Source organism: Cottoperca gobio, unplaced genomic scaffold (assembly GCF_900634415.1).
Source record: "Cottoperca gobio unplaced genomic scaffold, fCotGob3.1 fCotGob3_249arrow_ctg1, whole genome shotgun sequence".
In the NCBI taxonomy this organism is placed as follows: domain Eukaryota; kingdom Metazoa; phylum Chordata; class Actinopteri; order Perciformes; family Bovichtidae; genus Cottoperca; species Cottoperca gobio.
This window is the reverse complement of record NW_021166872.1, coordinates 47334-70479: the sequence shown is the minus strand read 5'-3', so window position 1 is coordinate 70479 and position 23146 is coordinate 47334. Positions and strand designations below refer to the sequence as shown.

Sequence of the window (23146 nt, the reverse complement as noted above, 5' to 3'; positions counted from 1 at the left end):
CATGCTTGAAGTTTAGCCAATTGATTGGTTTCATCTGGTTTAATTGATAGATATAATTGGGTATCATCCGCATAAACAATGAAAGTTTATAGAGTGGTTCCTTATAATATTGCCCAAAGGAAGCATATATAAGGTGAATAGAATCGGTCCAAGTACAGAACCTTGTGGAACTCCAAGACTGACTTTGGCTGTCATGGAGGATTTATCGTTAACAAGTACAAATTGAGATCGCTCAGATAAATAGGACTTGAACCAGCTTAGTGCGGTTCCTTTTATGCCAACACAATGTTCCAGTCTCTGTAGTAGAATGTCCTGATCAACAGTGTCGAAAGCAGCACTGAGGTCTAACAAGACAAGAACAGAGACAAGTCCTTTGTCTGATGCCAATAGAAGGTCATTGGTAACTTTCACCAGTGCCGTCTCTGTGCTATGATGAACTCTAAATCCAGATTGAAAAACCTCAAATAAACTATTATTATGTAAAAAGTCACACAACTGTTTTGCGACTGCTTTCTCAAGGATTTTAGCGAGAAAGGGAAGGTTAGATATCGGCCTATAGTTGGCTAAAACCTCTGGATCAAGACTTTGAAATGAATGAAATGAAGCCATATTTATTATGACGGGAGCAAACAGGAATTGAGGTGATGATATTATAGAGCCATGAAGTGCATAGTTAAGAGAGATGGATGCACTTCCCCACCAGAGATCACAGTCAAAGCTGTTTTTAGCATTATTTGAAGGACCTGCAGTGTGTCAGTATTCACTGGCTGATCATTGCACTGCAGCAAAACAAAAAACAAGCTGTGGACGACCTGCAGACAACTCTCCCCCATCCTGCTTCGTCATTAATTTCTTCTGTCTCTCTCTCTCCCCCTCTCTCTCTCTCTCTCTCTCTCTCTCTTTCTCTGTCTCTGTCTCTCTCTCTCCCTCTATCCCCCTCTCTCTCTCTCTCTCTCTCTCTCTCTCTCTCTCTCTGTCTCTCTCTGTCTCTCTCTCTGTCTCTCTCTCTCTCTCTTTGTCTCTCTCTTGGTCCTCTCTCTCTCTCTTACTCTCTCCCTCTATCCCTCTCTCTCTCTCTCTCTCTCTCTCTCTCTCTCTCCTCTCTCTCTCTCTCTCTCTCTCTCTCTCTCTCTTTCTCTGTCTCTCTCTCTGTCTCTCTCTCTCTCTGTCTCTCTCTCCGTCTATCCCTCTGTCTCTCTCTCTGTCTCTCTCTCTCTCTCTCTCTCTCTCTCTCTCTCTCTCTCTTGGTCTCTCTCGCTCTCTCTTACTCTCTCTCTCCCTCTCTCTCGGTGCATGCTGGGAGTTTGGTTGTGTGAGTGAGACGCTGAGCGGTAGCTATTTCTATTTATTTAATAATGGGTTTGATTTAACTTAGTTCATTGATTTAACTTAGTTCATTGATCGTTTTTTCTCCTGCTGGTGTTCTGGTAAAGGAAGTGGGTGATGTAGTAGAGGAAATGGGTGGTGTAGGAGAGGAAGAGAGGCAATAAAACAAAAACCTGCCACAAAACGGAAAAAGAAAAGTAAGAATGCATCCAGTGATGCCAAGAACAGTAAAGTCGGGGAGGAAAGACAGACAGCCAGGAAGCAGGGACATTCAGAAGACAGTTTTAGTGAAGAGGAGTGTGTCAGACAGCAGCGACATCCCTGGTTTTACTCTGAGCAACAGCCAGAAAACAAAAATGTATCCGGTTGAAATGTTGAAAGTTTTTCTCCAACAAACAATAAACCAACACGGAGTAAAAGTGGAGGATTACTTTCCGGATTTACTCGTTTTTATTAGCTCAACCAGATTCCATATGAGCCAAAGACAGGAGTCTGGCCTCATTGAGCAGGAGGTTTATAGATTAAAAAACTTGTGCTTAGAGTAAAAAAACAAATAAACAGTGATGATGGGGGTCTTAATTCATTTATTTGTTTTTATTTTTTATTTTAAAATCTCAGCCATGGATACTTTTAAAGTGAATGTTTTAAATGTGAACGGAGCCAGAGTTTTTAAAAAAAGACACAAATATATGAAACTGCAAAATTAAAACACGTTGATTAAACCTTACCTTTACCGTTACCTTTTTTTACAGGAGACGCACAGCGACGGCTTTAACGAGATAGACTGGAGGAGGGAGTGGGAAGGGGAAGTCATTTTAAGCCACAACACATCTCTTAGTGGAGGAGTGGGCTTCCTCTTCTCCAAATCTTTTACTCCAGTCTCACTGGAGGTCGAGCATTTTATCGAGGGGAGGTTGCTTTTAGTAAAAGCCCGGTTTGACCTTTTTAATGCTGTTTTTATAAATGTGTATGCCCCAACAATCGGTGCAGAGAGGAAGTTGTTTTTACAAAAAATTAATGATGTTTTAAATAGCTGTGACTCGGAGGATTTTTTATTCTTGGGGGGGGATTTTAACTGTACAGAAAATGCTTTTTTTAGATCGGAACCACGCAGAGCCGCATACTGAGCCCCAAGATGTTCTAAGGTAGCTGGTCCGCTCTCATGGTCTGGTGGATGTATGGCGGACGATGAACGCAGATGCTAAACAATACACATGGTCACACTGCAGAGAAAATAAGATTTCCTCTGCCAGGTTAGATCGTATTTATTGTTTTAAACATAATTTTAACATTTTAAAAATGTGTAATATTATACCTGCTGATTTTACAGATCACTCTTTGCTTTTATGTAATGTTTTTATTAGAAATGTGTTGCCAAGAAGCGCATACTGGCACTCAGTTTTAACATTTGATATCATTTTTAGAGAAGCTTTTATTTATTTCTGGAGTGTTTTTAGGCAGAGGAAGGGTGATTTTAACAGTCTTAGGCAGTGGTGGGACCATGGTAAGACTGAAATTAAAATGCTTTGTCAGCAGCACACCCTCAATGTCACACATGACATCACCAGATCTATTAAAGACCTGGAGGGTGATATAGTGGAACTAGAACAAATCAGTGAGTCCACAGGAGATCGAGGATATATTGAAATCCTCAAAGTAAAAAAAAGGGCATTAGCCGACCTGCTGTTTTTATTCCTCCCTATACTCGAGTGAGTATGAGGGGGAGGAAACGCTTTTAGAGGGGTTTTTAGGGGGACTACCTCGGGTATCCGAGGAAACCAACTCACAGCTGGAGGGGCCGTTAACTACACGGGAGCTACAGGCTGCTCTGCAGAAAATGCAAGGACGGCGGGCTCCCGGTATCGACGGCCTCACTGTTAAAGCATATTAGGACATTTTAGCAACAGATCTTTTAGATGTTTTTAACGAGAGTCTGGCCTCTGGTTCCATGCTGATGTCCTGCCGCAGGGCCGTGATAACGCTCCTGCCCAAGAAAGGAAACCTGCAGGACTTCGGAAACTGGTGCCCTGTGTCATTGCTGTGTGTGGATTACAAGCTTCTGTCCAAGGCTCTGGCCACCAGGCTGGGGGGGGGGGGGCTATGGAGCTGGTCATCCACCGGGACCAGACGTACTGTGTGCCCGGCAGGTCCATGGTAGACAATGTCTACCTAATTCGAGATGTTTTGGAGGTCTCCAGCTCATTTGGCTTTGATACTGGTCTGATTTCTCTAGATCAGGAAAAGGCTTTTGACCGCGTTGAGCATAACTTCCTCTGGAAAGTAATGGAGAAGTTTGGGTTCAGTACAGTGAAGTTGAGAGTGTGCTGAAGTTCAATGGTAGTCTGTGTGCTCCTTTTAGAGTGTATAGAGGGGTCCGGCAGGGCTGTGCTCTGTTGGGGATGCTCTATGCGCTCTCCCTGGAACCTCTTCTCTGCAAAATATGCTCCAACCTACAAGGTCTGGTTTTAATAGCAGATTTGTTTTATTCGCATACGCAGACGATATTATTGTTTTTATTACAAGCCAGAGAGATGCGGACATTTTTACAGATATAGTAGATAGTTTTAGTGTAACATCGGCAGCGAAGGTAAATTGGAAGAAAAGTGAGGCCCTCGCTGTTGGGGAGTGGCGTGGCGGTCTCCCAGTTCTTCCCCAGAGCCTCACCTGGAGAACTGACGGCCTGAAATATCTTGGAGTGTTTTTAGGAAATTATTGTCCAGAAGAACTGGGAGAACGTCACAGAATAGATTCAGGGAAAGCTTTCCAAGTGGAAGTGGCTGCTCCCTCAGATGTCTTTTAAAGGTAGGGTTTTGGTTTTAAACAACCTTGTAGCATCCCAAATGTGGCACCGTCTGGCCTGTGTAGACCCTCCCTCAGGTATTTTAGTAAAACTATAGAAAGAAATGGTGGATTTTTTTTGGGATGGTCTACACTGGGTGCCACAGGGGGACAGGGCCTTGTCCACCTGGCCAGCCGAACAGCCACTTTTAGACTTAAAATATCTTACCGACCCAGCTGATTTGGTGTGGAGAGATGTGACCAGCTGCATTCTCAGATGTGTAAATAACCTGGGGCTGGATGCTGCTCTGTTTTTAACTGATTCTAAATTTTTAAAGTTAAATGGGCTGCCTCCGTTTTATCAGGGTGTTTTTAAGTCTTGGGCCCTTTTTAATCATAAAAGGTGTCCAAAGTCGGACTCTCTGCACTGGTTGTTGAAGGCGCCTTTGATTTACAGAGCCAGACTGGACGTCAGCAGCAGCAGCACACCTGGCCTGATGGTGGCGCTCTGCAGGTCCAAAACCCTGTGCCTGCAGCAACTGGTGGATGCAGTGGGGCCGGCGCTGAGCGATGCCCGAGCCCTGGGCTTTCTGCTGGGTCTGACCTCCGCTCGAGTGGCCGAGAGGATTCTGGAGCTGTGGAGCCAGAGGTTCTCTGGGAAGGAAAGGAGCCAAATAAAAGACTACAGTGACAGGAAGGTTTCTCCAGACCCAGCAGACCCTTTTCCGGAGATCAACCTGAGCCCAGGGCTGGGAGAACTGACCGGTCCCCTGCTCAAGGTCACTAACCCGGCAGGACTGATGCTGCACAGAGCCGACAAAAAGACTCTATATACGAACTGTGTGAAAAGCATCCACAAGAAAGGCCTGTGCAGCAGACCCTCCACTGTGTGGAGTAACAGACTGGGTGGAGGAAGTGGACCAGGCCCACATTGGGTTTTTTTTACAAACCTCCCCTCAAAAAGCGGACAGCCGACCTCCAGTGAAGGATTTTACATGGTGCCGTCGCATGTAACGCTTTTATCTCAGACAGCAGTGACATTCCTGGTTTTAATTTAAGTAGCAGCCAAGGAAAAAAAATGTATACGGCTGAAAGTTTAAAAAATCTCCTCCAACAAACGAAAAATCAACATGGGGTAAAAGTGGAGGAATACTTTCCAGATTTGGCCCTTTTTTATATCTCAGCCAGACTCCATATAAGCCAAAGAGAGGAGTCTGGCCTCACTGACCAGGAGGTTTTTAGGTTAAAGAAACTTGTGCTAAAAGTGAAAAAACAAAAAAACGTTGAAGATGTCTATCTTGATTAATTAATTAGTTTTTATTTTTGCTTTTAACATCTCACTTGCTATGGATACTTTTAGAGTGGGTGTTTTAAATGTGAATGGAGCCAGAGTTTTGAAAAAAAGAGCTCAAATATTTGAAACGGATAAAATGAAACACATTGATGTTTTTATTTTACAAGAGACGCACAGCGACAGTTCTAATGAGATAGACTGGAGGAGAGAGTGGGAAGGGGAAGTAATTTTAAGCCACAACACTTTTCTTAGTGGAGGAGTGGGTTTCCTCTTCTCCAAGTCTTTTACTCCAGTCTCACTGGAGGTCGAGCATTTTATCGAGGGGAGGTTGCTTTTAGTAAAAGCAAGGTTTGACCTTTTTACAGCTGTTTTTATAAATGTATACGCTCCAACAATCGGTGCAGAGAGGAAGCTGTTTTTACAAAAAGTTAATAATGTTTTAAATAGCTGTACCTCAGAGGATTTTTTATTCTTGGGAGGGGATTTTAACTGCACAGAAAATGCATCTTTAGATCGCAATCACGCAGAGCCGCATCCAGCGTCCCAGAATGCTCTGAGGCAGTTGATCCACTCCCATGGTCTGGTGGATGTATGGAGAAGAATGCACGCAGATGATCGACAGTATACATGGTCTCACCACCGAGATGATAGGATTTCCTTAGCCAGGTTGGATCGTATTTATTGTTTTAAACATCATTTTAATATTGTTAAACTGTGCAGCATCATTCCGGCTGGTTTTACAGATCATGCTTTGCTTTTATGTAATGTTTTTATTAGAAACATAAAGCCAAAAAGTGCATATTGGCATTTTAACTTAACTTAGGCCTGTTAGCCAAAATACAGAAGCAAATGGTGGATTTCTTTTGGGATGGTCTACACTGGGTGCCACAAGGGGTTGTGTTTTTATCCAGAGAGGAGGGGGGACAGGGCCTAGTCCAACTGGCCAGCCGAACAGCCACTTTTAGACTCCAGTTTTTACAAAAATATCTCACAGGTCTGACTGATTTGGTTTGGAGAGACGTGGCCAGCTGTATCCTCAGACATGTGAGTAACCTGGGGCTGGATACTGCTCTGTTTTTAACTGATTCTAATTTTTTTAAGTTGAGTGGGCTGTTGGGGTGTTTTTAAGTGTTGGTCCCTTTTTAAACATAAAAGGAGCCCAAATTCTGACTCTCTGTACTGGTTGTTGAAGGAGCCACTGATCCACGGAGCCAGGCTGAATGTCAGCAGCAGCGTCACACCCGGCCTGATGGTGGCTCTGTGCAGGTCCAAGACCATGTCCCTGCAGCAGCTGGTGGATGCAGTGGGGCCGGCGCTGAATGATGCCCGGGCCCTGGGCTCTCTGCTGGGTCTGAACTCTGTCCGGGTGGATCAAAGAATCCTGCAGCTCTGTAGCCAGAGGCTCACTGGAGAAGAGAGGACCCTCCTAACCACACACAGCCAGGGAGAGGCTGATCCAGACCCAGCGGACCCCTTTCTTGAAGTCTACCTGAACCCAGGGCTGGGAGAACTGACCGGCCCCCTGCTCAAGGTCATTAATCCGGAAAAACTGTCTCTGCACAGAGCCGACAAAAAAACATTCTATACTAACTGTGTCAAAAGCATCAACAGAAAAGGCCTGTGTAGCAGACCCTCCATTGTGTGGAGCAACAGACTTGGTGGAGAAAGCGGACCAGGCCCACAGTGGAGGATTTTATATAAACCTCCCCTCAAAAAGCGGACTGCCGACCTTCAGTGGAGGATTTTACATGGTGCTATTATGTCAAATGCTCTCTGTCATTAATCCATTTTGTAATCTCCGCGAGACAGTTTTCAATGTTTTTAGCGAGTGTAAGAGACTCACAAGTTTCTTCTCTCTTTTAACATTGGTTTTTAGTCTCTTTGATGTAGTTTTTACCGAGAGTGTTTTTATCATGGGAGCTGCCTACAAAAAGGCAAACAAAGAAAAGTGGCAGGTCCTAATTTTCCTCTCAAATTAGCAAAGCAAAAATGACGATTTATAAAAGCAGGAGGAACACCGTAGAGAACAGAGAAGGACAGGAGGCCAAAGCAATATGGCTCTGTAATATGAGGGCCAGACTCTGGCTCGAGTTCAGATTTTTTAAACATAGTGACGATTTAGAGACTTTTAAACAGCGTTGGTGTTTCAAGAATATTGTTTGTTTTATTGATAAGGATGAGTTGCACTTTGCAAAATTTTTGGTTGGATAAAAAAAAATGATGTGTGTATGTATATATGTATATATAGAGAGTATTTTAAAACAGAAAGGGATTTTCTTTACACTTTATTTGTAAACGGTTTCTCTCTCTCTCTCTCTCTCTCTCTCCCTCTCCCTCTCTCTGTAAACACTGAGGCTGATATCAATGAGATAAAATAAAAAGCAGTAATGCTTGAGAACATGCTGCATCATGTTCAAGTATGTACATTCAATTCAATATTTAATAGTCCATATTCTCATTATAATTTTGACTTGATTTACAACAAACCAGTTAACATTAAAAACACATATTTTGTGACCGATGATTGAGATCAGAGTTTATGACTCCTCATTCAGGAATAATGTGTGTGTGTGTGTTTGTGCGCTAGGCTTTTTGTTATCTGGTAATTACTGTTTTTATTTATTTATATATAAATAATAATATATATAATACTATATATATTATATACTATATATATAATATATATTATATACTATATATATATAATATATTTATATATATATATTATCATTTATATATAATATATATTATATATTATATACTATATATATATATATATATATATATAATATACATATAACATATACTATATATATATATATACATATATATATATATATATCATGTTAATCCCTGACTAAGTATAGTTAAGGAATTTCTTATTAAATATTTCTTTATATAAGGAAAACCTGATTTATTGAACCTGAACTTCATTCCCTAAATGTTGTGCTATTGTTTCTGTATGTTGCACTTTTGTTTGGCGTATTTGAAGCTATTGTTCTGCACTTAATGATTTCACCTATTTAAGGTTAATGTATTTGCTGTTCGGAGTTGTATCCTCATGCACATTTTCACTTTTTGTAAGTCACTTTGGACAAAAGCGTCAGCTACATGAGATGTAATGTAACATGCTACACTAAGGTCATGAACATAGTAAACATCATACCTGCTTAGCATGAGCATTGTCTTAACACAACCTGTGAGGGGACAAACCATCACCATGAGCATGACGACCTGGGCATCAGGTAACATCAGGTGCACTTCATTACTGTCGTGCTCGTTGTTGGCTCACCAAGTTGAATGCACTGAGCTCTGTTGGTATGTCGTTTCTGCCAACAATAAAAAGCCTCCTGGCAGCACATGCACACAAAGCAAACAAACACTCTGGTCTGTGTCTCTGCTCCATCTGTGCCTGCGTCTCTCCCTCCTGACTGATAAGAGAAACACTATTTCTGTCTCTTTGAATATCCCTCACATAAACAGCCACGACCGTACATTATAGCCAGCGATGGCGTATATTGAATGTGTGGGCTGTGGCAAGCTGATATACCAGGGTCCTTTGTGTCCTTTTTGAGGACCCGATGACCCCGGGATAAATATATATATATATCATCTATATAAATATATATCATCATATATTATATATATATTTATATATAATATATGATGATATATATATTTTGATAAATATATGTATATCATCATATATTATATATATATATATTTATATATAATATATGATATATATATTTTGATATATAAATATATATCTATCATCATATAGTATATATAAATATATATATATATATGATATATGATGATATACATATATTTATCAAAATATATATATCATCATATATTATATATATATCATATATATATCATATATGATATATATGATATATATATATGTATCATATATATATAATATATGATACATATATCAAAATATATAAATATATATATTTATATATAATATATATCCATCCATCCATCCATCGTCTACCGCTTATCCGGGATCGGGTCGCGGGGGCAGCAGCTCCAGTAAGTAACCCCAATCTTCCCTTCTCCGGGCCACATCCTCCAGCTCCGACTGGGGGATCCTGAGGCGTTCCCAGTGAGGAGATATAATCTCTCCACCGAGTCCTGGGTCTTCCCTGGGGTCTACTCCCAGCTGGACGTGCCTGGATCACCTCCCTAGGGAGGCGCCCAGGTGGCATCCTTACTAGATGAACCACCTCAACTGGCTCCTTTCAACGCAAAGGAGCAGCGGCTCTACTCCGAGTCTCTCACGGATGGCTGAGCTTCTCACCCTATCTCTAAGGGAGACGCCAGCCACCCGTCTGAGAAAACCCATTTCGGCCGCTTGGAGTAAACAATCCACTGGTTTCCTGCTGAGAGCCATGGCCTCAGATTTGGAGGTGCTGATCCTCATCCCAACCGCTTCACACTCGGCTGCGAACCGATCCAGTGACTGTTGAAGGTCACAGACCGATGATGCCATAAGGATCACATCATCTGCAAAGAGCAGCGATGAGATCCTCAGGTCACCGAACTGCAACCCCTCTCCTCCACGATTACGCCTCGATATCCTATCCATGAAAATCACGAACAGGATTGGTGATAAAGCGCAGCCCTAGCGGAGGCCAACATTATATATACATATATATATATATATATATATATATATATATATATATATATAATATATGATGATATATATATATATATATAATATATGATGATATATATATATATATAATATATGATGATATATATATATATATATATATAATCTATGATGATATATATATATATATATATATATGTATATATCTATCATATATATAGTGTCACAGCAGCAGGAAACAAGAACGGATGCATTTCAAAACTTGAAAATATATAATTGAATACTCAATACTTTATGAACCTTAGGTTAGTATAAAGTAGTAAATTATATACACCTACATAAATAGCAACTGTAAAGTGCATTGAGACTTAGAAAAATAGTCAGAAATAAAGATGGGAAGAGGTTGAAATAAAGAATTAAACACCGAAGATGCTCTTGAGGGACGTTGGGTCGTCGGTAAAGTGGAGATAGCACTTTAATTTAAATCTGATGAAACTCTCTCACATATAAAAACTATTGAAACACTATTTAAACCCTTTTCTCTTTGAATTTCTCATTATGTCAATGTATTATGTGCATTTTTGGATACCTGCAGCCTGCATGATTTACTACCACAGCGTATTCTTCCTCCGACCTGTAGGGAACTATTTTCTTTCTACCGTATCACAGCGCAGCAGGAAGCGTGCATCGACTCATGGACGAGACACAAACTGTTCCGTTATAATAGAGATAAATTGCCATTACATTTGATAGACATATTCGTGTTCCTGTAATAACTTGGGTGATCTTCTGACTTTTTATCTAATCTAACTTTAGGTTTATGGCAAAAAAACAAAACATTATTTATAAAGCACATTTTCTTCCCAGTGGAAGCACCATGTGATGCGAAACTGAATGAGCACTGAAGTCGAAACAATAAATAGATACTGTAAAAATAAAAGATAAACACAATAAAAAAGAAACATAAAAGATCATAAAATCATGCATGCAGGCAAGCAGGCAGGCAGGCGCGCAGGCAGGCAGGCAGGTAGACAGGCAGGTAGACAGGCAGGCAGGCAGGTAAACAGGCAGGCAGGCAAGCAGGCAGGCAGGTAGTCAATTAGGCAGGCAGGCAGGCAAGTAGACAGGCAGGCAGGCAGGTAGACAGGCAGGCAGGCAAGCAGTAGGGCATGCATAAAGGCGCGCAGGCAGGCAGGCATGCAGGCAGGCAGGCAGGTAGACAGACAGGTAGACAGCCAGGCAGGCAGAAAGGAAGGCAGGCAGGTAGACAGGCAGGCAGGCAAGCAGGCAGGCAGGTAGACAAGCAGGCAATCAGGCGGGCAGGCAGGCAGGTAGACAGGCAGGTAGACAAGCAGGCAGGCAGGCAGGCAAGCAGGCAGGCAGGCAGGCAGGTAGACAGGCAGGCAGGCAGGTAGGTAGACAAGCAGGCAGGCAAGCAGGCAGGCGCGCAGGCAGGCAGGTGGGAAGGCAGGCAGGTAGACAGGCAGGCAGGCAAGCAGGCAGGCAGGCAGACAAGCAGGCAATCAGGCGCGCAGGCAGGCAGGCAGGTAGACAGGCAGGCAGGCAGGCAGGCAGGCAGGTAGGTAGACAGGCAGGCAAGCAGGCAGGCAGGTAGACAAGCAGGCAGGCAGGCAAGCATTTATTTTGTGTGATTTTCAGCCTCGCCGTGTCACATCCCCGTAGAAAATGTTCACTTCTGTCATTTCCCTCTTTATATTCTTCCTGCTTCCTCTTCATCCGTCTCTTTCCCCAAACACATACTCACATTGTGCACATTGTCACATGGCCACAAAATATTTTTTTACTTTCACACACACACACACACACACACACACACACACACACACACACACACACACACACACACACACACACTGAGTAAGTGATACATCAGATGAAAGGCTGGAATGAGGAATTGAACGTACACTCTCCTGGGACTTTCCAAACATGTGATTGGGATTCAGTCCGCAGCACAGAGAGACCAAGCCCATTAACTAACATGCTCCAACACTCACACACACACACACACACACACACACACACACACACACACACACACACACACACACACACACACACACATGCTACAACATTTACAATGTGTGTGTGTGTTGTTGTGTGCTGAAAGGCTGTTTCGCTACTTCCTCAATTTCTGGTTCAGAGAGCGGGTGAAAGTGGTGAATATTTACAGCTGCAATCTTCAACTGTTTTCACATAACATCACGGCAACGTGATCAATTCTTCATGATTTATCTTTATGTTCTGGTCTAAGTGATCTGCTTGCCTTGAGTTTAGTCTTTTTAATCATTATTATTAATATTACTATAGACTGTATATAAGAAGTGGATGCAGTCACTGTGACATCTACTATTTTGAAGCCTCGAGTTTGACATTTTGGCCGTCGCCATCTTGGTTTTTTAGAACTAGAAGTGACACGAGAGGGAGGAGCAAAGTACAACTGAACATTTTTATTAACTTTCATGAACTGAACACACACAGTGAAAGGATTAAAGTTGACCCAAAACACAGTGGTAGCAACCTGTCAATCAACAGCTAGCCCCACCCTAAAGCAGACGCTGCTTTATCGTCTATTTTACTCTAAATAGGAGCATAATTTACTAAATGAACATCACGCTGTGTTGAATAAGACTTGAAACTAGCGACTGAGAACATAAACTCACTAGATAAATATTTACTGAGGTAATAAATAAAGTGAGAAGTCGGCTCATTTTCTCATAGACTTCTATACAACTGGACTTCTTTCTGATAGATATTAGAGAAAATGCTGCACAGGTAAAGTCCCTGCAGGCAGGTAGACACGCAGGTAAACCAAATGAAATGATTAGATGCAGTAAAAAATACAGAAAATGTTTCATGTGGTTATTGATTGCTGTTGGGATTTTAAGAGAATTTCAACAACTATAACAAAAATGTTTCTAAAATAAATACCCTGTAGCTTTAAGTAACCGAAGTGCTCTGAGCCAGATGATCATGCTCACAATAACAATATTAACACGCTGGTGTTTCCATGTTCTGCATCTTAGTTTAACGTGCTAACATTTGCTAATTGGCGCTGAACACAAGTACAAGGGGAACGCTACTAGTTTTGCATGTATTTAGTTATAAACAAAAGTATTTGATACATTGAATGTGAAGTTATTCTGATTCATCCTTCAGGGGGACGTGAATCAAATTTTATGCTGATTAATCCAATAACCATTTCACTTCAAGTCCGGGGATCTCTAAAGTTCCATGCAATAGTTGTTGGGATAGTTCAGTCTGGACAGAAGTAGTGGACCGACAGACGGTTAAATTATCAACAGTTAAAACCAAATTAAATAAAAGAAACTGATTAACAATTGATTTACGCTCCTGTTGCCTGTTCAAGCAGAAACACATCATACAGAGGAAGAGCTGCTTCTGAAAGCAAATGACTTATTGTGTGTTTTAGTGAGATTAAACACATTCCTCTCCGTTGTGATTAGAGAAGAGACGGACGGAGGGAGTGACAGGAGAGGGATGGGAGGCGAATAATGGAAAAGGAAGGAGAACAATGGAGGAGGAGACAGGTGGGGTGGAGAGCCACAACACTGTGGGACGGAAGGAAAGAAAAGAACGAGAGGTTTGAGAAATAAAGAGACGGAGCCACGTGGGAAGCACCGCCTCATCCTCAAAGACAAATCAATGTCACCTCTATGTTTGCACTACCACCGGGACACACACACACAAACAGCTGCATATATCACGTGCTGGTGCAAAGCCGCTCAGCTCCCTTGGTTATACACTCCATCAAATACACACACACACACACACACACATAGGAATGAGAGCAAACAAACCAGAAAGAAAAGAGAGCATGTGACTGAGCTATCGAGAAACTGTAAATTGTGTTATCCCTGTGTGTGTGTGTGTGTGTGTGTGTGTGTGAGTGTTTATATAATAGTGCACACGTATAGGTGTTCCTGCTTCCTGTGTGCATTTGTGTATAATCCCAAGTGTGTGAGTGTGACAACAAACACCTGAAGGTTGGTGTGTGTGTGTGTGTGTGTGTGTGTGTGTGTGTGTGTGTGTGTTGTACAGGGAACAGCTCATCTCACGTCTGATGCTGATCAGATAATCATGTTCCAACATGTAGTGCTGAGAGACACATCGTCTTCTTTCAGACATCATAAATACACATTCATTTTGGTAAAGCGTTACATAATTCCAGAAATCTATGCAAATGAGCAGATATTCAATGAAATATCTGTGTGTACTGTATACACACACACTGTGATAGCTTCGTGGAGGTCTTTACCTCTGGCTGCTCAGCCTTCTGTCTCTTCCTGGATGGACCCCAGAGAAACTGACAGACTGACGTCATTGTGTGTGTGTGTGTGCGTTTGTCACTTATGCAACATTCCCGGCTGATGCATGATTTGGAAAGTGTACTGTTTTCAGAGAAATGCAATTTTATGACCAGTTTTAGTGAAGGATTCAAAATACCCTCATGTAACGGTTTGTTTAATATCTTACAAAAGGTTTGTGCGTTCTCTTACGAATGTCCAGCGACGAGTTTCAATGTCTGTTTGGTGTATGCATACAGTCTTTTCAAAATAAAGTTCCGTCTTCACAGGTAACAACTTGGTTAAGTTTAGGGAAAGATCGTGGTTTGGGTTAAAATAACAGACCAAAGGAATTCAAGACTTTGCAGAATACTGAAGGATTTGTGTTAAAAGGAATATATTTTGTATATTTCGGTCATTTTTCTGTGACCAGTCCACAGAAACTTCAAGCAACTCTCTTTGTTTTGTCACATTTTTCCTTTTTCAGGGGAACTTTCATCCTTTTTCTGCAATAATTCCTTATCGAGGTCTTTGAGTTTAAGGATTAAGGTGGAGTATTGAATCATGCAGTGAGAGAAATACTCTGTGGAGGTCACGAGTGCATCACAGCGTAAAAGCACCAAATTATGTTGTTTCTGTTGTAAACCACAAGCATCAAACTATTAACAATAATTCCTAATTTTTACACATATCCCAAACACATGATGTGACTTAAGTTCCTGCAGATTTTCCAGAAACTTCCTTTCAGATTGAAAACATTGAATCAAAGTGTTTCTATAGAAAGGTGTTCCACAGGGTTCATACGTAGGGTTCAGTCGTATTTACCATTTGGGTGATCGATATTTTATTTATTTAATATCATGTAATGTTTGCAGAACTCACATATTTTATTTTATTTTAAAAACTGTAAAACGTTTCATTTCTATTGAAAAATCAAATTTTAAAATAATTTATTTAATTCTAACATTTAAATTAAAATAAAGTATTTTTTAAACATATGCTGCACGATTGTGGGCCTCCCTGATCTAAACCCGAACGGTCGTTTGTTGTTGGACTTCTGTGCTAGTCATGGAATGGCCATAACAAACACCATGTTGGAACATAAGGATGCTCATAAGTGCACGTGGTACCAGAGCACCATAGGCTAAAGGTCAATGATCGATTTTGTAATCGTATCATCTGACCTGAGGCCGCATGTTTTGGACACTCGGGTGAAGAGAGGGGCGGAGCTGTCAACTGATCACCATCTGGTGGTGAGTTGGATCAAGGGGTGGGGGAAGACTCTGGACAGACCTGGTAAACCCAAACGGGTAGTGTGGGTGAACTGGGAACATTTGGAGGAAGCCCCTGTCCTGGGGATCTTCAACTCACACCTCCAGTGGAGCTTTTCAGCCATCCCTGTGGAGGTTGGGGGCATTGAACCTGAGTGGGCGATGTTCAAAACCTCTATTGCTGAAGCTGCGGTGATGAGCTGTGGTCTCAAAGTCTTAGGTGCCTCAAGGGGCGGTAACCCTCGAACACCGTGGTGGACCCCCGTGGTGGACCCCCGTGGTCAGGGAAGCCGTCCGACTGAAGAAGGAGTCCTTCCAGGTTATGTTATCCGGGAGGACTCCGGAAACAGTTGCAGGGTACCGAAGGACTAGAAGGGCGGCAGCCTCTGCCGTGTCAGAGGCAAAGCAGCGGGTGTGGGAGAAGTTCGGAGAAGGACTTTCGGTCGGCACCAAGGTGCTTCTGGAAAACCATCCGGCACCTCAGGAGGGGGAAGCGAGGAACCATCCAAGCTGTGGACAGCAAGGGTGGGACCTTGCTGACTTTGACTGAGAAGGTTATCGGCCGGTGGAAGGAGCACTTTGAGGAACTCCTGAATCCGACTAACACGCCCTCTATGGTTGAGGCAGAGCTGGAAGCTGATGGGGAATCATCGTCAATTTCCCTGATGGAAGTCACTGAGGTAGTCACACAACTCCACAGTGGCAAAGCCGCAGGGGTTGATGAGATCCGTCCAGAAATGTTGAAGGGTTTGGGTGTTGAGGGGCTGTCTTGGTTGACACGCTTCGTCAACATTGCGTGGAAGTCTGGGACAGTGCCTAGGGGTTGGCAGACCGGGGTGGTTGTTCCCCTATTTAAAAAGGGGGACCACCTAGGCGTCTCCCTAGGGAGGTGTTCCAGGCACGTCCAGCTGGGAGAAGACCCCGGGGAAGACCCAGGACTCGGTGGAGAGATCATATCTCCTCACTGGGAACGCCTCAGGATCCCCCAGTCGGAGCTGGAGGATTTGGCCCGGAGAAGGGACGATTGGGGTTCCTTACTGGAGCTGCTGCCCCCACGACCCGATCCCGGATAAGCGGTAGACGATGGATGGATGGAAAATACATTTTCATCAAAAGACTAAAAACTAAATGTTAAAAACTAAATGTTTCAAAATGAACACTGAGAAGTAGAAACAAAAATAAATAGAAAATAAATTGGTAGAAAGAGAGAAAAAACAAAGTGAAAGAAAGGTGAAGAAGAAGAAGGAGAAGAGAGAATGTAAGAACATTTTAAACCTGCTTTACTCATAAAAGTTAAAACGTTAATACCCAGCGAGGCAGGATTATGATGGAATAACACACATTCAATTGCATAATCACAGTGGACTACATGGCTGTGTGAGTGTTTGTGTGTGTGTGTGTGTGTGTGTGTGAGTGAGTGTGTGTGTGTGTGAGCTTAGAGTTGGAGCAATTTCAAAAATGACAGATTTGACCCCTTCCTGTTATTTTTCATCTTTTCTCTTCTTCATCAGTTTTTCTCCTTGTTTTTTACGGCGTGTCACTTTAAATTCACGCCATTGGGGAAACGTCTTTGTGCGTTCCCTAATCTTTTTTTTATTTCCCACTCTCTGTCTTCCTCTCCGGGTGGTCTTGTCATCTCACATCAGTGTCAGCTGATCCTGACGTTGCCAAATGCAAATGGAAGTTGCAGTTTGGTTCAGGCCGACGTGACCACGACGTCCTCGATCAGAAGCACAGGTCGCTGGACAGACGCGTGAAGAACTTACAAGAAAAGTAATTAATGCAAGAAAATAAACGCGTCTTAGTTCACTGAAAACTGGATTTTACTTAAGTAAAATTAGAATCCACAATCCAAAAATACTCCATTACAAGAAAAGGTACATAAAGTACTGAAGTATTATCAGAAAAATCTACTTATCTTATACTTCTTATACTATCAAAAGTAAAAGTACGGTTTATGATTGATTGAGATTTTATTTATATTATTGCAAGACACCATTATTTAGAAGTAGAGACCAATAACCAGAATATTACAAATAATACTGAACAAATATGAACATCCTGACGTTTTCGCACAAAGTGTCCAACTTATTGTAACCCAAACAAGTCCTTTGTGTGGCTAAACCAAAGCTAACCTTAACCACAAATGCTGAGTGTCACTATATATCGCAGTCTTTCCCATTTTGCACCGTGATGACGATAAAGAAGCGATGTTTGTGCAGTCCAAGAGCCCCTCTGCTGTGGCAGAAAACATTGAATTTAATTTCAGTTTAACTTTACAGTGACACAAATATAAAGACGAGGAGACTACATGGAGAAGATTGACGGATAAATAACCAAGAAACTGCAGGAAAAACAATCAACAGATCAATCAGACAAATAGAGACATGGATGAGTGTGATGGTGGAAACACACAGAAGGACTGGCAGGTAGACGGGTTTAGACTACTGATGATAGCAAATGCTAAACAGGAGACAGACTGAGGAAGAAGGCAGAGAGACAGGAGGGGACATGAAAAAGGCTGAGGCAGAGGCTGAGGCAGGTACTTGTGTGCAAAAGGTCAACGCTCCTGTGATAAGGCGAGCTTGGACAGCATGCTCACAGCGAGCAGCCGAACGCTTGTCAACACGATACCAATGCACTTCACTGGCCACGGTGCAGTGTGCAGAGCACACAAGGACGGAGGCAGTGCAGCGTAAAGGCCTAGAAATAAATATAAATAAATCTGATTAATGATAATTAAATGATAAATAATTGCTAATGTCAGACCAAATTAAATCACCTTGTCAGCCAAACTTTTATTACTTTTGATAGGTCTCAGGTTTAATCTTTTTAAGTTGTGGAAATAATAAAAATTAAAGGAAAAATGCAAATACTTTTTTCAGGTTCGAGTAACAGCTCCTCAAAATGTCTGTCCCTGTTGTTACATATGTGTTGTAGCTTCTCTCTGCATGTCAGTATTTGTATATCTCAAGCTGTGCAGTGTCTTGGTTATGTGTGTGTGTGTGTGTGTGTGTGTGTGTGTGTGTGTGTGTTCCTATAGCTTCTATCTATGGAAGCAGAGAGATGAATGGAGCCCTGTGAAGCACTGTTGATTACACCGCTCATCTCCTCCATTCCTCACAGAAAACAAGACGTAGAAGAACTGTTGGGAGTGCACCACATGGAGACAATGACAGAGACATGAAGAGGAAGGAGGTGAGAAAGAAGAGACAGAACAATGAATGAACAGAGAGAGAACAAAGTCAGAGACTCATGAAAGACAAAATTATTCCACAGAGGAGCCGTCAGCCCGTCGATAATGAGCAATCTGTCAAGTGTTACATTATTCTTCACGAGTCAGAACTGAATGCTCTCCTATAGCCGTGCGGGGGCTTTACTTACTGCTGATTCAAAGAAATATCACTTCCTGGCGCGCTTCTTTCACAATAAAATCTTTCCATAAGTGAAGCACATTGAGGCTTTTATTGTGGAGCAGCAAAACTAATAGTCCACTGCGGTTCGCACCAGTCGCCTTTGACTGCTATAACAGTCGCCTTTGACTGCTATAACAAATGAAGGTTTTCAGGGTTATTTTTCCTCAGTGGACACATTTTAAACATCGCAGGTAAAAGTTTTCATCGCTTTCAACTTTATTGGTAAAATGTATTTTTAAAATGTTGCTTCAGAGGGAAGACAACACTTAATACTTGATGGTTTTCAATGGACAGTGATGAAATGTAATAATCATGAGTTGCACGTGTCAAGTCGCAAAGCCCCACGTTTGTTTATGCTCCATAGGTGTTTTATTTCCCCTGGGAAGTGCACCATCCCCAGGCAACCATTCAAGTCACAGCAACCTCCTGCTGTTTATGGCCTCATGAACTAAATCAGTAATATGGGCACACAGAGCGTAATATAATACACAAAGAGAGCGTAATATAGTACACACAGAGAGCATAATATAGTACACACAGAGAGCGTAATATAATACACACAGAGAGCATAATATAGTACACACAGAGAGCGTAATATAGTACACACAGAGCGTAATATAGTACACACAGAGCGTGTAATATAGTACACACAGAGCGTAATATAGAACACACAGAGCGTAATATAGTATACACAGAGCGTAATATAGTACACACAGAGCGTAATATAGTACACACAGAGCGCGTAATATAGTACACACAGAGCGTAATATAGTACACACAGAGCGCGTAATATAGTACACACAGAGCATAATATAGTACACACAGAGCGTAATATAGTACACACAGAGCGCGTAATATAGTACACACAGAGCATAATATAGTACACACAGAGCGTAATATAGTACACACACAGCGTAATATAGAACACACAGAGTGTAATAAAGTACACACAGAGCGTAATATAGTACACACAGAGCGTAATATAGAACACACAGAGCGTAATATAGTACACACAGAGAGCGTAATATAGTACACACAGAGCGTAATATAGAACACACAGAGCGTAATATAGTACACACAGAGCATAATATAGTACACACAGAGCGTAATATAATATACACAGAGAGCGTAATATAATATACACAGAGAGCGTAATATAGTACACACAGAGAGCGTAATATAGTACACACAGAGAGCGTAATATAGTACACACAAAGCGTAATATAGTACACACAGAGCATAATTTAGTACACACAGAGCGTAATATAGTACACACAGAGCGTAATATAGTACACACAGAGAGCGTAATATAGTACACACAGAGCGTAATATAGAACACACAGAGCGTAATATAGTACACACAGAGCGCGTAATATAGTACACACAGAGTGTAATATAGTACACACAGAGCGTAATATAGTACACACAGAGCGTAATATAGTACACACAGAGAGCATAATATAGTACACACAGAGCGTAATATAGAACACACAGAGCGTAATATAGTACACACAGAGCGTGTAATATAGTACACACAGAGCGTGTAATATAGTACACACAGAGCGTAATATAGTACACACAGAGTGCGTAATATAGTACACACAGAGTGTAATATAGTACACACAGAGCGTAATATAGTACACACAGAGCGCGTAATATAGTACACACAGAGCGTAATATAGAACACACAGAGCGTAATATAGTATACACAGAGCGTAATATAGTACACACAGAGCGTAATATAGTACACACAGAGCGCGTAATATAGTACACACAGAGCATAATATAGTACACACAGAGCGTAATATAGTACACACAGAGCGCGTAATATAGTACACACAGAGCGCGTAATATAGTACACACAGAGCGTAATAAAGTACACACAGAGCGTAATATAGTACACACACAGCGTAATATAGAACACACAGAGCGTAATATAGTACACACAGAGAGCATAATATAGTACACACAGAGCGTAATATAGAACACACAGAGCGTAATATAGTACACACAGAGCGTGTAATATAGTACACACAGAGCGTGTAATATAGTACACACAGAGCGTAATATAGTACACACAGAGTGCGTAATATAGTACACACAGAGTGTAATATAGTACACACAGAGCGTAATATAGTACACACAGAGCGCGTAATATAGTACACACAGAGCGTAATATAGAACACACAGAGCGTAATATAGTATACACAGAGCGTAATATAGTACACACAGAGCGTAATATAGTACACACAGAGCGCGTAATATAGTACACACAGAGCATAATATAGTACACACAGAGCGTAAGTATAGTACACACAGAGCGCGTAATATAGTACACACAGAGCGCGTAATATAGTACACACAGAGCGTATAAAGTACACACAGAGCGTAATATAGTACACACACAGCGTAATATAGAACACACAGAGCGTAATATAGTACACACAGAGCGTAATATAGTACACACACAGCGTAATATAGAACACACAGAGTGTAATACACACAGAGCGTAATATAGTACACACACAGCGTAATATAGAACACACAGAGCGTAATATAGTACACACAGAGCGTAATATAGTACACACACAGCGTAATATAGAACACACAGAGTGTAATAAAGTACACACAGAGCGTAATATAGTACACACACAGCGTAATATAGAACACACAGAGCGTAATATAGTACACACAGAGCGCGTTGAGACAATGAGAGTTAGTTTCACCAGGAAAAAAATGTGACCATCGTCATATCTGTGGTTTAATATTCTGCTTCAAAGAAATATAGAGAAAGGCATGGCTCAACATTTGAACACCTCTCTCTGTCTGTCTGTCTCTCTGGGCTTTGATTCATGTATTTCTGACGATCTTTGCAAGGAAAAGGTTGGTGACTGCCAATTGCGTTAGACAAAATGAGAGAGAGAGAGACAGAGAGAGACAGAGACAGTAAACTTGTCCTGCCCTGCCTTCACTGTCCCCAAGCCTCGCCCATATTCCCTCTTCCACATTTTGATTGGTCGAGCTGCCAGCAACAGTCTGTGCTCCATTCTCTCTCTCTCTCTCTCTCTCTCTCTCTCTCTCTCTCTCTCTCTCTCTCTCTCTCTCTCTCTCTCTCTCTCTATGCAGCTCGCCAGTGAATGAATCCAGTCAGACACAAGCTGTTAAACAGAGCAGCCCCTCTCTCTCTCTCTTGCTCTCATCTCTCTCTCTCTCACTCTCTCTCTCTCTCTCTCTACTCTCATCTCTCTCTCTCTCTCTCTCTCTCTCTCTCATCATCTCTTGCTCTCTCTTTCTGTCCTTCCTCGTCTCAGGAGCAGACGGTCAGTGGAGCATCGGCACGGCAACGGTGAGCGACACAGGACTGACGGAGGAGGAGGAGGAGAAGAAGAAGAGGACAGAAAACCTCGCTGACCGCAGGCACAGCATGTTGAGAACATTACCAGCAAAAAAACCATCATGCAGTTTGAATCAAAGCAGGAGCAACATATGCCCCCAGTTGCATTTGTTGCAGCAACTGATGCTCTCTGGGGTTTGGAAACAAAGCAGTTCTGCATCAGCACCTGCAGCTGATGTCTCCTGGGCTTTTGAAAGTCAGTTTGCAATGCTTTTTGCAGGAGGACATGACAACAACGCTGAGCAACAGAAATGAAAAGCTTTGATTCAGTTTAAATGAAAGCAACACGGTTGAAAAACCTGGGTGAGGTCAAATCACCTCTACTCGCCAGCAGATCTCACTCCCGCCTTCCTTCCTGCGCCGGGTCCTGTAAGAACGACCCTTCGAGGCTGTGAAAGCACAAAACAGGAGCAGGATGTTATAGTGGACAAAATGCGGAGAGGCAGAGATTCATGGAAGTGATGTGGCTGTGTTAAACAAAAAGGCGTGAAGAAAAAAGCAGGACAGACAACAATAACTCCATCAGACTTATCACCTGGACCTTATGAGGACAACAAGGGAGGAACAGGAGGGATGAATAACGAACCAAGCCATCTGCCCATGAGAGGGTAAGCAAGGAAAAACACAAGAACTAGAAGCCAGAAATGAGAGAGAGATGAAAGGATAAACTCTGTCTAACGTACAGCCATAGATAGATTAGTTAAAAAAACAG

At 42.0% G+C, this 23146-nt stretch overlaps 1 protein-coding gene across 1 annotated transcript in view; it reads left to right on the top strand.

The window, feature by feature from the left end:
- tomm34 (translocase of outer mitochondrial membrane 34) overlaps nt 1–22451 on the top strand; it is a 56619-nt gene extending 34168 nt beyond the window's left edge. The window contains exon 6 of the mRNA XM_029426880.1: nt 22352–22451. Within this exon, the coding sequence (XP_029282740.1) occupies nt 22352–22451 (100 nt within the window). The remainder of the gene's footprint in view (nt 1–22351) is intronic.
- The last annotated feature ends 695 nt before the right edge of the window (nt 22452–23146 follow it).